This window comes from Chaetodon trifascialis, chromosome 20 (genome assembly GCF_039877785.1).
Source record: "Chaetodon trifascialis isolate fChaTrf1 chromosome 20, fChaTrf1.hap1, whole genome shotgun sequence".
In the NCBI taxonomy this organism is placed as follows: domain Eukaryota; kingdom Metazoa; phylum Chordata; class Actinopteri; order Chaetodontiformes; family Chaetodontidae; genus Chaetodon; species Chaetodon trifascialis.
The window spans coordinates 14758521-14774572 of NC_092075.1; the positions used below are offsets into that span (position 1 = coordinate 14758521).

Sequence of the window (16052 nt, forward strand, 5' to 3'; positions counted from 1 at the left end):
TCGCCTTCCAAAAGCGTCAAAGAGCTTTGAAAGTTCTTGAAACATGCGTTTAGGCAAAAAGGAGATGGAGTAAAACAAGTGTTTGAAATTTGATGGATGACCTTGAAATGTTATGACACGTTTCAATGAACAGCGTGACATTGACACAGTAGCTTGAAAGTGAAGACTGTAGATTGTAAAACATGAATACTTTGGTTGAAGAGCTTAAGCTGTCACTCAGAACCCGTCTCTCCTCATCTGTGACAAGCTCCTTGAACTTCAGTGTTAAGATTTGAGGCTTCTTCTCTTCTCCGTACACAGCTTTCTTTGTACAGAAGCATGATATAAACTAAACTTATAAAGGCTGTAAGAAGTGCCCTTTTTTTACATCCAATTTGGAAGTCTTTCTAGAAGACTTCTTGACATCTAGTAGGAGACCAAAGGCAATTTTTGCCTCAAGGGTCCCCTTGCAGGTTAATCTGCCAATGTGGAATAGAGGTGTGATGTATGACAGAGGTGGAGAGAATTGGAGAGCTGCAGGACAGTCAGGAGGTAACAGCCTGAGACAGACAAAGAGAGAACATGGAAGAAAACAGGCTTCCTGTGACCTCGACATTACAAGTCCTCTTGGATACAAGCCCTCATGGCAGTCAGGAAGACTGATGAATTGGAGAAAGAGAGGAGAGCGATTGTGGCATTTAAAGCACCTCTAATGCAACATTGTCTCCTTCCCGTGCCTCGTTGTGGCAGAGCAGATGAAGATGATGAGGGTTTGGGGTGGAGACAGAAGAATTGAAAGAAATAATTGGAGACAGATGTTAATGCAGTTAATTCGCTCCTGTGTAGAGACATAACATTGGTTATTTTGCAGATACTGGAAAAAGGATCATTAGGAAGATCAGAGTTGCTTGAAGCTCTGCGTTTGAGCTGTAGTTAGTTGGTATTTTATACATTCTAATTGGAATTTCAGTTGGTTAATGATTGTTTTCCTCCTTAACGTTATTATTAACGTAGTGTTGGACAAAAAGAGGAACACAGCATGAAGCTGAAGGCGAGAAAAGAAGGCACAAAAGAATTCTGGTTCCTTGCCTATTGGGAGTATTTGGCTGTCATCTCTTTGTCATCTAAGGCCTACATTACTTCCTGTTCCTGTTGCATTAGAGTAGTGTTTGTTCGTACATTGGGCAGGCTGTCAGTCGTGGGCCATTTGGTGGATGCTTTTAGCTGCTGATTTTCCAAGCATCTTGAAGGGACAAGGATAAATGGTGCCAATAATGGGATGGATCCCACAGCATGAATTATCTTGCCGTCAAATCCATCTGTCGTCATTACCTTCCATCAGTCTGGCAAATCCATGAACTGTTTGCTCTAACCTTATCTGAACATGAGTAGGCAGTGTCCATTGGGCCTGATACACCAAGCTGCCCTTAAAGCATTGACAAAAGCTGACTGATGAAACGCACCTCAATGCTTCTGTTAAAACTTTCAGCAGAGGAAAACACTCTACTCAACTAGCCAATGGCTGGCTGACGGCTGACATGCACTGCACTTGAAGCCTGTGTAAGAAGAAAAAGTTAGTCAAATACCTTAACACTCAGCATTGCACAAAGACGAACAAGCAACTCTAGCGCACCATTTTCCCACCACTGTGAATCTGTTCAAACGATGTATGTTCAGAATGCAAGCTGAGAACATGTCTGACCAGAGGTTGCAAGAGCGACTGAAGTTTTGTTTTGCTCTGCCTGATTGTGCTATTCCCCAAGGCTGAACGATTTGAGGAGAGTATCTCATTGCAATTATGGCTGCAACATGATGATTATTTTCATTATTAATTAGTCAGCCGGTTATTTATTTAAATGAATCCATTAATTGTTTGGTCCATAAAATGTCAGAAAATATGTATCAAAGATTCCAAATGACATATTCAGTTGTTTTATTTCGTCTGAGTCCAAACCCCCAAAATATTTCTCGGTTTACAATCCTCACACTGGAGAAGCTTCAACCAGAGAATACTGGGTATTTTTGTTTAAAGTGTTACTGAAATGATGAATCAATTTTCTATTCAGCTAGTTGACTAATCGTTGCAGCTCAAACTTTGATTTTTTTTCCAACCGACATAACATAGCCTTAAGCAAAGTCCTGTAGTTTTACTAAGCATTATGTTACATTCATTGAAAGCAACTACATGTTTGTCCATATATGGTAAGAAAGACAAACTGCTGTGTTTGACCCAGCGTGTTATGCCAAGTTGTTTTATGACATAATAAAACTAAGCTGAAACAACAACATGATACTGGACTTATGACCCCTAATGATACAGTGGGCAGCTCTGCACTTAAAGCTTCTTAAGCTAATGTTGCTGTTGGCAACACAGACTGACAGGAGGCCCAACTTCACCCCTCTGAAAACTCGAGGTCCTAATTAAGAGCCTTACAGATGATGCGCTCAAACAACGGTATCAGGTGCTTGAAAGTTGAGCTGTCGGCCCTTCATATTCAGCTTCTACTTAGCTACAAGTAACGAGTATGATGTGAGATGATCAGCTAAACATTCAGCCTTACTTTGCCCTCAATCTCATGCTCGTAGAAGAAAAACAAAAAGAAAACTAAAAATAAGGTGAAGTCACACTGTGGGCACCAATACTCAATAGAGTCCCAATGATGGCTAACAGTTGGCTTGGTGTGTCAGGGTGCTAAACTGTCTGTTCCTAATGAGGAAACGGAGAGAGGCTGTTTGAGCAGTTTGACAATTGTTTGCTTAGAGATTTGTTGTGCTGCAGCTCATACGCTGTTTGGCACATCCTCCTTTTCCCGTAGGATATTATGCAACCCGACTCCAAAAGGTCTTTCTGACATATGCTCTGTTGAAAAAGCACAAAGCACAACATGTTTAATGTTTTTACCTCAACTCACTGATTTTTGGAAATATGTGCTTAGTCTGAATTTGATGCCAGCAACATGTTTGAAACAAGTTGAACAGGAGCAACAAAAGAGTGGGAAAGTTGTGGAATGCTTAAAAAAAAGCACAGTTTGGAATCCATCCATCATTTGGAAGGTAAACAGGTGAAGGTAGCATGATTGGGTATGAAAGGGGCATCCTGGAAAGGCTCAGTCGTTCACAAGCAAGATTCAAGCAAGGTTCACACTTTGTGAACACATGAGTGTATAAAGAATATTACTGCATGGACTCAGGAACACCTTGTTAAACCGTTGTCAGTCGATTCAATTTGTTTGCACATGATTGTACTGTGTTTGTATTTACATTTCACACAGCGCCCCAACTGCTTTGGAATCGGGATTGCAATGCCATGAAGGAGGGAAGATGACATGGGGTAAAAGGGATGGAAGGGAGAGATAAGAGTGGTGGGGATTATTGAAGAAAGGTGTGACGGGAGCGAGGGAAGAAGGACAGAAGCAGGAATTGGGAACAAGGAAGAAGACAAGATGTCAGAAGCTGCATGTGTGGTGGGGTGAGATGGAGAAGGGGGGAAGTGGTCGTGCAGTGTTTCTGGGTTAGATTTAAGATTAGAATATTAAAGGAAGAATAGAGGACATAGAGGGAAATTGATGATAGAAATGGATAAAATGGAAAGGCAGAAGTAAGACGGACAAGAAGAGGGATGTTGGAGAGACTGATGGGGCTGAAAGGGGGGAAAACAGGAGGGGGGTCTTGTATGGTTAAGGCATGTGAGGGACAGTTCTATTACAGTGTCGTGATGGTCAGCGTTAATGGGTGGTAATAATAAACTGGAGACAGCTTTATAGACTTAGAGCCAGGAGGGCACTCACCACCGCCACAGGGGTTCTGCTGACGGATGTGACACGCAGACACACACGCACAGCCACACACATGATAGTCAACAAAACAAACACACACTAATGAGGAGCTCGAAGGATGCCCATAGGGTACAGTTCATTGGAGGGAGCAAAGTGGAGAAGCGACTGCGCAGAGGTGAAAGTGAGGTTATGGCTGCATCAGGAGTGAAATTAAGAAGCTGTGATTATTGGGACCATTTACCAGCACTGGGACTTTTCTTCAATATTAAAGCGTCAAATCACCCAAATCGCACCGAATAAATGCAGATGCTTTTGGTTTTATGTGTCAAGGCGTTGAGATATTTCCCTCTGAAACTTCTGCTGCCCTCTTATATAATGTGAGCAAATGGAAGTTTGTTAATGTTGCTCAAAAATACATCAGAAACATTCTGTTTAAGAAACAATGCCAATAAGAGCTACCCACTGCAGCCAGAACCAGATATCTGAACAGTAAAAGGTATGGTTAGATTCCACAAGGGATCAGGGGAAAAATGTCTTTTTCTTGGAATTTGGTTGAACTGACCCTCTCAGAAGAAGCTGTCTGAGGTATGTTCACTGAATATCATGTTTAAAACAGATGGACGCTGTATTGCTTTACAGAATCATTGAGAGACGAAAGCAGAAGTACATCTACTGTAACATTAACATACAAACAGTTATTAGGTTTTAAAAGGTACCCTATTAGTGCATGCTTTTGTTCCTACAGAGCCTGACATTAGCGAGGGTGGTCCTGACCCCACAGTGTTTGTATGTTGCTCTTAGCCTTGTGTTTGACCTGGGGAGGCCCCTGTCCACCTAATACCACACTCACTTCAAGATCCCATGAAACAGGCACTTGAAACAAACCAGTCTTTTTCTCTACAAATATCAGACCTTTGTTTCATACTTCAAATGTGTAATTTCTACCCTTCAACATCCTGTTTTAAAAGGAAATAACATAGCATCAAGCAATTCATGAAGGACATTGTTTCATGGAACTATTTTAAAGCAAGTGTCAAACGCCTGCTGACTTTAATGGACGTGTGCGTTTCAGTGTTCATTTCCTTACTTGTAAATGGTTCATGTTAAATCATTGTTTGGTAACTCAGATTAAAGATTTAGCTAAAGCAAGCTCCATGTCCCATTTACATTAGTAATCAAACACTGTTAATACAGTAGAGCTGCAAAGTGGGAGGATTTCCAGTGGCAACAATGGCAACCACACTTTAAACTGAACCCATTTGGTTCCAGGCAAAACGAGAAAAGGTCGCCGGTTTAATTCCCTGCTGGGTTACCAATAATGATTGGTGTGTGTGAATGTGTGGTTCTATGTGTGTCTGTAAAGCTTTGTAAAGCTCAGAACAGGCTGGTGGATGTGTGTGATCTAACCAGTAAGAGGCTTAATGTCTGCACTGGGACCAACTGGGCTTGAGTCTGGGAGAGATAGGGACACGGTCACGCACAAGCACACACAGATCTGTCTGTGCATCTACAGTGTACCCTTGTTAACATGATGAATTTACTGCAAGCCTAACCTTAACCTGAGCTATGTGTAACCTTAACTCATTCACCCTCAAACAGTCCTTTGAAGAATAGATGTTAAAATGTCCTCACTTTCCAGCAATGTCCTCACTCCCAAGGTCTAAAACTCAAGTTTGGTCCTCTCAGTACAAGGACAAGGATACAAACACGCATACACTCGAAGCATATCAACGCAGAAGCATTTTAACAACACACATAATGTCTAATCACAGGGATGCCTTTATTCATTCACAAACAATTCAGAAACTGAAATATTCTAACCAGAAAACAACAGAGGCAGTCTAACGCAGGGAGGAATGGGAGGGGGGAGACAGATGGAGAGCAAGACAGAGAAATGAGAGAGAAAAGACAAAGACAGAAGGTTGTACACAACAGCTACAGCAAGGATTGATTAATATGGGCTATTAAGCTATAACACCAGATCATAGTCTGCTCCCTCTGGCCATATTACAGTGACATGATGAAGCGCCTGTATTAGCCATGGGAGAGTGCTAGTGATGCAGATAATAGCCAGGTCCCAGGAGACCTGCATGGGGAATTAATGCTGCTGTCTGACACACACACACACACACACACACACACACACACACACACACAGGCATGGATGCAGACACTCACACACACAAATTTGAAAGCTGACAGGATCATTTACATACATGCGCACACACACGCATATTACAGAAGTATGGCTATACAGTATGCTCAGATGAACACACCTTTAAGTGCACATTAATTCTTTTTTCTGCTGACAAGAACTCAAACCCCATTCAGGGTAAATGCATACAGCATATACCCTATAACATTATCTCATTCTTTTCTGTCTGTTGCAATAGGAGGAAATGAGTTGGAAGGGATGAGGATTACTCTGCTATCTATACCTAGCCCCACACACACACACACACACACACACACACACACACACACACACACACACACACACACACACAATAATATCCTTTCCACCGTTAAGCCTTTCAGAGGCATTGCTGTAGCTCATTCTTACCTCATTTCCATGGTTCTGTGTTCTGTACATCTGGGTATCATTTGAGATATTCTGATACTAATGTAGATATGATCCCAGAGATTTGGCATTGCTACCAAAAACTGTGTAATGTTTTTCTACCAAACCGTAACAAAAGCAGCCAGGTTCGCATTTTGTTAAATATTAAACAAGCAGCTGCACAAGATATTTGCCAACATTTAAATCTGATCATCTTTCCCCTCTTTTATGCTCTCTCTTCATTTGTCTTTTCTGTGCCTCAGTGGGAGGAGATCGGGGAAGTAGACGAAGACTACGCTCCCATTCACACCTACCAAGTATGCCGGGTCATGGAGCAGAACCAGAACAACTGGCTCCACACCAACTGGATCCTGACTGAAGGTGCACAGCGGGTCTTCATTGAGCTCAAGTTTACCCTTAGAGACTGCAACAGCCTGCCCGGGGGGGTCGGGACCTGCAAGGAGACATTCAACATGTATTATTATGAAACGAACGGGGACGAGGAGGAAATGGAGGAGGGAGAGATGAGAGATGGAACCGGGATGACGGAGGAGGAAGACAGGGTGATGAAAGAGAGCAGATACATAAAAATTGACACCATAGCAGCTGATGAGAGCTTCACCGAGCTGGACCTGGGGGACCGCGTGATGAAGCTCAACACTGAAGTTCGCGATTTAGGACCCTTGACCCGAAAAGGCTTCTACCTGGCCTTTCAGGATTTGGGGGCCTGTATTGCTTTAGTCTCGGTGCGTGTTTTCTACAAACGCTGCCCGTTTCTGGTGAAGAGTTTGGCCGAGTTCCCAGACACCATCCCGGGCTCAGAGGCGTCGCAGCTGGTGGAGGTAGTGGGCCGCTGCGTCAATAACTCCCTTCCTCTGTATGAGCCTCCCAGGATGCATTGCAGCGCAGAGGGAGAATGGCTGGTTCCCATCGGGAAGTGTGTGTGCCAGACTGGATTTGAGGAAATCAACGGTTCCTGTCAAGGTAAGACGGGAAAGTATGTGTGCGGAGTAATGCCAAAACAATTAGTTGATCGATTAGTGAATTGATTAAAAATTTGTCTAAAAATAATTTGATGATTATGATGATAAAATGATCTCAGTCATTTATCAAACAGAAGTGCTGAATTCGTATGAGAACGTTCGCTCACATTTTTAGTCCTCTTAGGTTCGTGAGTGCACCTGCATGTGTTTCCTCTGGGTTGCATCTTCATTCTCTTTATTTTTATATCCACGCACATGTTTGTTTTTAAGTGTTGTGTGCTTCAGTGTGTGCACGGATCTGTTTGTTCTTCTGCTAAGAGCGTTTCTTTCTGTTGGAGTGTGTGTGTTGTTTCTCTCGAGCTTAGTAGAGGGTATTCCCCAGAGCCCTGCAGCACTTTGCTGCTCTCATACAGCCACTGTTCTGCTCTGACTGGAGCCCAAACATTCCCCTCGCCGACCTTAACTGCCATTTCCACGGGCACCCAGGGCCTCTCTATTTTGCTCTCCTTCACTCCTCTCCAATCTTCTTCTGTGCTGTCTTTAAATTACCCAATTTTCAGACTGCACACTAGACTCTACTCCTGCAACCAAGAGCAGCTCTGAGTGGCATGGCGAAATTTCAGAAAAAAATCCAGAGAACAGTTATTATGGCTGCATGAAGCTGGCTGAGAAATCTGAAATGTGCGATCATTCGGTAGCTCTTGAGCGTTGCATGTCTTCAAACAATACCGCACTGATCAAATGTCAGTCTCAAGCAATGAACTCAAAGATTGGTCTCAAATGCTCAGCTACAGTCAGCCGACTCTTGAGCGGTACATGCAGAGATGTACTTCATTTTGCTTTTTGAATTTGCACAGGCGATGAGTTTGTGTGTTTGTGCCACTACACTACACCAGATATACTTTGTTATTCCTGTGAGACAAAGCCTGTATGACTACAAACAATGGCCACTGGCTTGAATGGAAGAGGGTGGTTGGTTAGTGGGCATGGCAGCAGTGGTTTCAAGGAGCTCTTCACTTATCTGATTTTCTATTGAATTCATCACACAATGGCGATCCAGCAGTAAACCCTGGCCTTTTGGAACCAGCATCTCTCCTAGCTATGATCAGTTCATTATAATCAAATGTTAGCATTATGTAGCTGTGTAGCAAAGTGTGCACCATCTCTAGCTTAACTTCGTAAGACATGGAGTCTCTGCGGGGAGATCATTAGGAAGTAGCTGTCAGTATGCCACCGGCCTGCCTGGAGTCGCACTGCTGCAGACTGTACAGTCAGACTGTTACACATCTGTGGCTGACAAGGCTCGAAAATAATCATTCTGGTGTTCAGCAGTAATACGTAAGAGCTCATTCTGCACTAGGTTTGTGCAGTTTAGGAACCCCCGTACACTGAAGTATTGCGACATGCACTAATGCCTTCAAGGTACTATTGCTATCTTATCTCCCTCTCACAATATTCTGTAACGACACTTTTTTTTTTTCTTAATTTTATTAACATTTTCTTTCCACTTTCAACTTTTCTTTCAAATTCCCTTCTCATTTGACCTGAACAAGTAACAGTAGCTGTCTACTGTGTGCATTTAACAGGTGGTCCAGCTAAGGTGTCTGTGTTTGTGTGACCTCAATCACCTCTATAGTAACATGCTCCTTAGATGTAGGTGCGTGTGATGGCATTGTGGATGCACTTAATGCTGTTGAGTGTATTTTTACTGTCCCCCTTGAGCCGTGTCCACCACAACAAGTAAGATCTGGGAGTGGAAATGGCTCCTTGGACAATACCTGGTGCTGCCCATTGTTTCTTATTGTCCATTTTCATGAGATGAAAGATTCTCTTTTCATAAGTTGGCCAGCAGTTCGTAGAGTGTTGTCCTGCTGTAGACAGCTCTTTGGCCATGTAGTTGACCATCCAAGGACCGCTTGAGCTCAGATACATTTTGAGGTTGTGGGAAATTTTCTATCCCAGCTACTTCCTCTGGGTCATGTCTTACGCTACTTTGATCAAAGTTGTGCCACAGGAGGTGAATCCGCCACTTTAAAAAATTTAGCTCTGTTCAGTTTGCGGCCAGCTGCCTCAGTCACTTTCAGTACCTGCTCCAGACGTCTATCATGGATCTCCTTGGTTTCCCCATGAACTAGGATGTCATCCATATAGACTTCCGTTCCCTCCAGCCAATGTCAGGTTTCTGCCATTTTCCGCTGACAGATTTTCTGGCATCACAAAGAGAGTGATGGAAGCGGTTAATTTATGGCTATCCTCGCACAGAGGAATCTGGTTAAATCCACTGGCAGCGTCTAACGACATGAGCACTTTAGCTCCTGAAAGCAATGGCCTGGTTTCGTCCATTGTGGGCAGCACATACTTTTCCCATTTCACTGCACGATTTAGTTTTCTCAGGTCTGCACAGCACCAGACCTCATTTCTGTTAGGCTGTAAGACATCTGCTTTCTCACTGGCTAGCTGGCTCCTCTGATAAAAGCATGCCCTTTCATGTTTTAGGTTCCGTCTTGGAATGAAGCAGTCATCAAATCTCTTCAAAACAGCGTTGTAGTCTTTATTATGTCCCTCCTCTTCAAACTTCAAAAGGAGCTGAGTATCTTTTCAACTTTGCTTCCCATAGCATAAATGCTTGCACTCTACACCATTCTCCCACACCGGTGAACTTAACCTCTTCTGGAGGAATAAACTCAGTCTGGTCCAGGTACCTGTGACACTTCTGACAACATGTAATGTCTGCTTGACAGCTTGAGTAGGAGGCCACTCAGAGAAGTTGGAGACTCAAGACAGGGTTCAATACCGAACTCAACTGCACAGTCAGCACACAGAAACAACCACACAGTAACTCACGTATGCTGAAGTATCACGAGAGGTGATAATGCCTCCAAGGTACCATTACTATATTATTGCCATCGTCACTGTCATGGTCAGCTTTAGCAAGACGTCCGCTTGCTAGCATTTAGTTCAAAGCGCTGCTGTGTGCGTAAGGTCTGTAAGCCTCACAGAGCTGCTGGCATGGCTGCAGACTCTTAGTCTTGTTATTCTTAGGAGTATGATTCTTTGAAGTAAAGGGAACGTAGACCTACTTTGATGGTACTAACAGTAATACATTATTTACCGTACATCAGCTGCATTGCTCCAGCTGCATGTCAGCTGCATATGCAATACTATGTACACTGTGCTTTAGTTTTAGAAATATATGTTGTAGTCGCACTGCAAAAAGTATGAAATCAAGCACACAATCTTAATTTACAGAGAAAAGAGAAATTGAAATGCATATTTTAGAAGCAAAATGTTTTTGTTTTCTCCTTTGAACGACAGTATCATCTAGATACTGCGCATACATTACATATATGTGTTATATTACAACTGAAGCAACACTGATGAAACCTTTTTTTTTTTTTTTTGAAGAGGGTACATGACGACTTGCTGAATACTGTTATTCACAAGGTTTAGAAGCCTGTATTGTTAATTTGAAATGTGTTTCCACTCTTACCATGGATGAAAAGACTCACTAAGCGTGTAACAGAGAAGTGGTCTGTGTCTGTGTGGAGCTGGTGTGGACTGCAGCGAAGATTAAAACAGTGTTTTTGTTTTATGAGACATGAAAGACAGCTAAGTCTTTTCTGGTGAAGACTGAGCTGAAAAGAGACAGCCAAAAAGTGGCCTTCTCTTTGTGCAGGGTGTTATTTTGATGACACTGTGATAAACTCTGACCCTGCCGCCGTGTATTGCAAGAAGCTGTGGGTACGCCTCAAGGCCTGTTGCAACAGAACAATGTTTTAAGGTTGCAGGAGGTTTAATTGATTTTCATTTTAATGAGTTTCAGTGTTTTGCTTTCCAGGAAGATGAATTTGTGTGATATGCAAATTTTTGCCATTGGTTAAACGTTTTAGAATAAAAACATCACCAGTGCTCACAGTGAAATCAAGTTTTTTTTTTTTTTTTTGATCTTGGTCCATATGTAGAAAAATTGAAGTAAACAAACTTAACAGTAAGCTGCCAGAGTAGAACGCACTTCCAGTAATTAATGAAGCTACAAGATTATGTTTTTTTTTCTTACAGTTTCATATGCAGATGAGACTGACAGCCTTTGAAACGGTCTACAGAGAGAAACATGGCAGGGCTTCCTCTCCCTCAGCTTTGTTACCATATGTGTTCAGTGCTTTAGCAAACACTTTTTTCATGTGCGTTTCAGTCTCTTGTGTGTGTGTGAAGTTTTGAATTCTGTTTTTGAGATGTTGAAAGAGTGCCTGGACTCCATACTGCGAGGAGATATGTACTCAGTGTCTTTTTTGAGGAGAGGGCTTCTGGTTGCCTTTCAGATGTCGAAGTTTTGAACATCTGCCAATCGGATTTGAGAACGTGCACTGGGTGTAGTGGTTTAATTTCCACTCTATTATGTCTATTTTGCCCTCTCTGTGAATGTCAATGTGTTTTCAAAAAGGGTAGAGCTGTTTAAAAAGACATGCGGCATTGTTAATAACCAAATTTGATTTTATTACCTGTTCAGCCTTTTCAGTTAGTGCTGTAAGTATGCTTGTCTTCCTGTAGGCTTTGAATTAGTGGGTTGCAGGTACATTGTGTGTATATGAGAGAAAATGTTAAAGTGTGTGTGGATCCCGGCTGTGTTGGCGGCGTTTGCTGCCTAGTAGAGCATGATTTAACGCAGCCTTTGTGAATGTAGGGCAGAACTCGTTATGGACAGCTCTTTCTCCTCCTCTCTGTCTTTTTCTTCCTCTCCTTTTGTTGCTCATTCTCACATCTCTACTTCTTTATGTCTCAAGCCTTTGCTTTCTGTCTAAACGTCAGTTTCTCATTTCCCCCCATCTTTCTCACTCTTGTGTTTCCTTCCTTTTTCCTCTTTCTTTCTCTCACTTTTTCTTCCTGTGACTGTCTATCATTCATTTCGTCTCTGCCCCTCCTCTCTCTTCCTCTTCATAGCTGCTACCTACATTTACACTCTTCTCTCTTTTACACTCTTACCACTGCCTCTCTCTCTACTTCCCTCTCCCTCCATTCTTCAAGGATACGATCATCTTTCTCCATCAACAATCTAAATTTGTCTTTTTTTACCCTCCCCCTCTCACTCACACACACACACACACACACACACACACACACACACACACACACACACACACACACACACACACACACACATCTCTCTCAAAAGCACATCTGTATTTATGGAAAACATTCAGCCTCAGTACACCAGCACAGTATAAGGGGTTTCCAAAGTGGGGAAATCCTGGAGAATGCTGGACAAAACAGTATTATTGAACAAGAACAATTTTTTTTTTTTTTTTTTAAATGATCGTGCCATATTTCCATAGCTTGTGTATCAGCGTATCAAGAGTGAAGGATACGCAGAAAGTAAATCTATTTAATATAAAGCTTGTTGTGATTCAGTCTTGTTATGCCATAAATAATGTGTCAGGTGACATTGAAAGATACTCTATGTGGTTGTGTAAGATGTATAGATGTATAGATGCAGGAACAACTTAAGCTGAGATAATTGGTGATAGCCTGCAGCACTGTCAGCCCAAGACAGAAAAGAGGGAATAGGGGAGGAGGGGAGTACATCCATGGATAGATGAATAGATGGATAGACAGAAGGATTACACAGAGGAGAAGTGATGGTAAAACAAGGGGATGCAAGATAAATTGAAGATTTCTCACCACAGGGTGTGAGGGCAGGGAGACAGAGAGATGGATGAGTGCTGTTTCAGTGGTGATAGCGATAGAAGAAGGATAACTGAGGACAGAAGTGGGCAGATGGATGAAGAGATAGATGAGAAGTGGGGGGGGGGGGTTGTAGATTGAGTTCAGCCCCGCAGATGTGACTTCAGCTCAATGAATGCTAGAAGAAACTGAACATTGGAATTGGAATAATGTTTGAACTGTTAGTTAGAAATGTTTGAAATGTTAGAGTCATGGAAGAAGAACTGACCAGACTGCTGAATGGTTTGGATCATATTTGACAGTCATATATGACATTTACATGGAACATGAGAACCCTGTTTTTTTTTATATATATCCTTTTATACCTTATTCTTAATCAATTTCTGTCTTTTCTTTATCAGTTGTCTTCTCTTAGCAGTTAAGGAAGCATGTAGCCTATCTCCCAGGACTGCATTAAACCCTGAATGCTGAATTTAGCTTCTCTGTCTGATCACCAGCCATAAGATGTACTGTTCTCATTATAGGGCAATACAATTTAACCTTAAGCCAGACTCTGTCCAATAAATGCATAAGTCAGGAATCATCTTAGTTCTGCCTTTCAATAAAATGCCATTGTAGATGCGTTCATGAGTGAAGAGTAAAACTGTTGACAAACAACAAATACATAATTTGCAATTGAGTTATATTAGTTGGTGGTGCTGGTGTACTGACAAGGTAACAATGGTTTAATGCTAAATAACACATAAATTTTATTATTTATAATAATAATTTATTGGAATTTCCCCTCGTGGGACTAATAAAGGAATATTGAATTGAATTGAATTGGTACATATATAGGCTGCACGGTGGCGCAGCAGGTAGTGCGCGTGCCTCACAGCAAGAAGGTTGCTGGTTCGATCCCCGGGTCAGGCGGGGCCTTTCTGTGTGAAGTTTGCATGTTCTTCCCGTGCATGCGTGGGTTCTCTCCGGGTACTCCGGCTTCCTCCCACAGACCAAAAACATGCTCATTAGGTTAATTGATGACTCTAAATTGTCCGTAGGTGTGAGTGTGAGTGTGAGTGTGAATGTTTGTTTGTCCTTACATGTGGCCCTGCAATCGGCTGGCGACCGGTTCAGGGTGTACCCCGCCTCTCGCCCATTGTAGCTGGGATAGGCTCCAGCCCCCCGCAACCCCGAAAGGGATAGGCGGTATAGATAATGGATGGATGGTATATATATATTCCCATGGAGAAAATGGCTGCTGTCAGGTCATGTGAAAACTGCGTCCCGTACAGATAGGTTACTTCCTGTTCAATCAAAACGTGCTAAAAAACCACTACAAGAACTCAAAAGCTCTGGGGCAGGACAGAAGTTGAGAACAACAGCACTAAGGCCAAAGTTTAATATAATTTCAATGTGATTACGTCATTTATCGTCATACAGGAAAGTTGAAATTGATTGAGTGTCTATTGGGAATCCCATCAGTTGTTGCCTTGGCAACAACTACTCTTTCTGCAGTCTATGATCAAGGAAAATACATAGCCAACAATGTTTGCGCTTAAGTTGCAGCATTAACTGTTCATCCAACCATAAAATTACAGCAAAACCACACATATAGGAGACATTAAAGAAAATGGTAGAATAAGGACATAAAAGATTGTTTGAATGATCAAAATTGAGGTTGAATAATGTTGCTGTGGTGTAATAAGTGCTAAATATAAAGCTGGAATGATAGAGGAAAGGTTGAATAGAATGAGGTTCCTTGAATGATGGAATAATGGCATGAGCTGAGTGAAGTGTTACGATGATAGTCAGAGAGCTCAATGACACACTCAATGATAGAATAAGGACAGAATTCAATGTTGGAATAATGGAATATGGGCTAAATTGGATGTCGGAAAGATGGAATAAGGGCTCACTAGAATGTTGGAATGATAGGATAAGAGCTGAATGCCACGTTGGGAAGATGTAATAAACGCTGAATGGATCCCGAGAGTGACAGCTTTGTGATGTTCGGATTCAGGCTGCACAGAATTCACGTGACGGAAGAAAAAAAGACTTGGAGGTGTAAGAGATGGGCACCAAAGTCGGGGGAAGAGGAGGGGAGGATGGGGGAGGGTAAGAGTAGGCACAGAAGAGGGAAAAGGATGACAGCAGATGAGGAATACAAATGAAAAGGAAGACGGCCGTTGGTATCATCAATTAGAAGAATTGAATGGAATGATAAAGTTCCGCTCACTGGAAGAATAATAAAACCATTTAATTCAGCGAGTGTCAGTGTGTCGTGGGTAGAGCTGGATTTCCCTTGACAATACTTTGTTTCAGTGCCAGGGCTCCCCTGATGTTCCTCCGTGTTTGCCTGCCTGTCAGACGTCACTGCAGCATATGTCAAACTCGATCTGGTCATGGCGGTGGCGCCGCCATCAGAAACTGTCTCACTGGTGTAGTAATGTGAGGAAGCTTTCCGCCTCCTCCCTCGAGGGATTTATGGGATAGCGAACAAGCGGCTCGCGCTTGCAGTGTGGGGCTTGTGGTTGATGGTGTGGTGACAAGGGTCTTGCAGTCGCTTGCATATACACACATGATCATGGTGGCATCTGCCATTTCAATATGATTGGCCATATGTCAAAACATTCTTCTTATTTAACTATAAACTGTTTTTGATGTGTTTTTGAGTGCTGCCTAAACTTGTGGGCACTAAATTTGGATCAGAACTCACTGGACCTGAAAGATCTGGTGGTATCACAAGTCCGATGTTTCCTCCCCCCGTGTCTTTTAAATTCTTATAGTTTGAGTTAAACAGTATCCAGAAACCTGTACAAATATTGAAGTTCTCTCCTCCCTGGGTTACTCAAGAGACAGAACAGCAGGGTGAATGACAGTGGCAGGAAGCCTTTTTGATACCGTCATCTCCTGAAATATGAATCGATGGATATATTGCGGAAGAGTCGCCATTCATCTTTTTAGATCCTGTTTGTTTGGAAGCTGCTGCTGGCTTCTTTCACGATACTTTCACTCTGTGCTCTCCTCCTGCATCGCTCTCTCTCCTCCATCTTTGTGCCCAGCCCCTCTCCATCGCGCCATCATCTCAACGCG

General features: G+C 42.5%; 1 protein-coding gene across 1 annotated transcript in view; it reads left to right on the top strand.

The window, feature by feature from the left end:
• Nucleotides 1-16052, top strand: part of LOC139348367 (ephrin type-A receptor 5) — a 63081-nt gene that overhangs the window by 7549 nt on the left and 39480 nt on the right. Inside the window, exon 3 of the mRNA XM_070988384.1 lies at nt 6579-7299. Coding sequence (XP_070844485.1) covers nt 6579-7299 — 721 coding nt within the window. The remainder of the gene's footprint in view (nt 1-6578; nt 7300-16052) is intronic.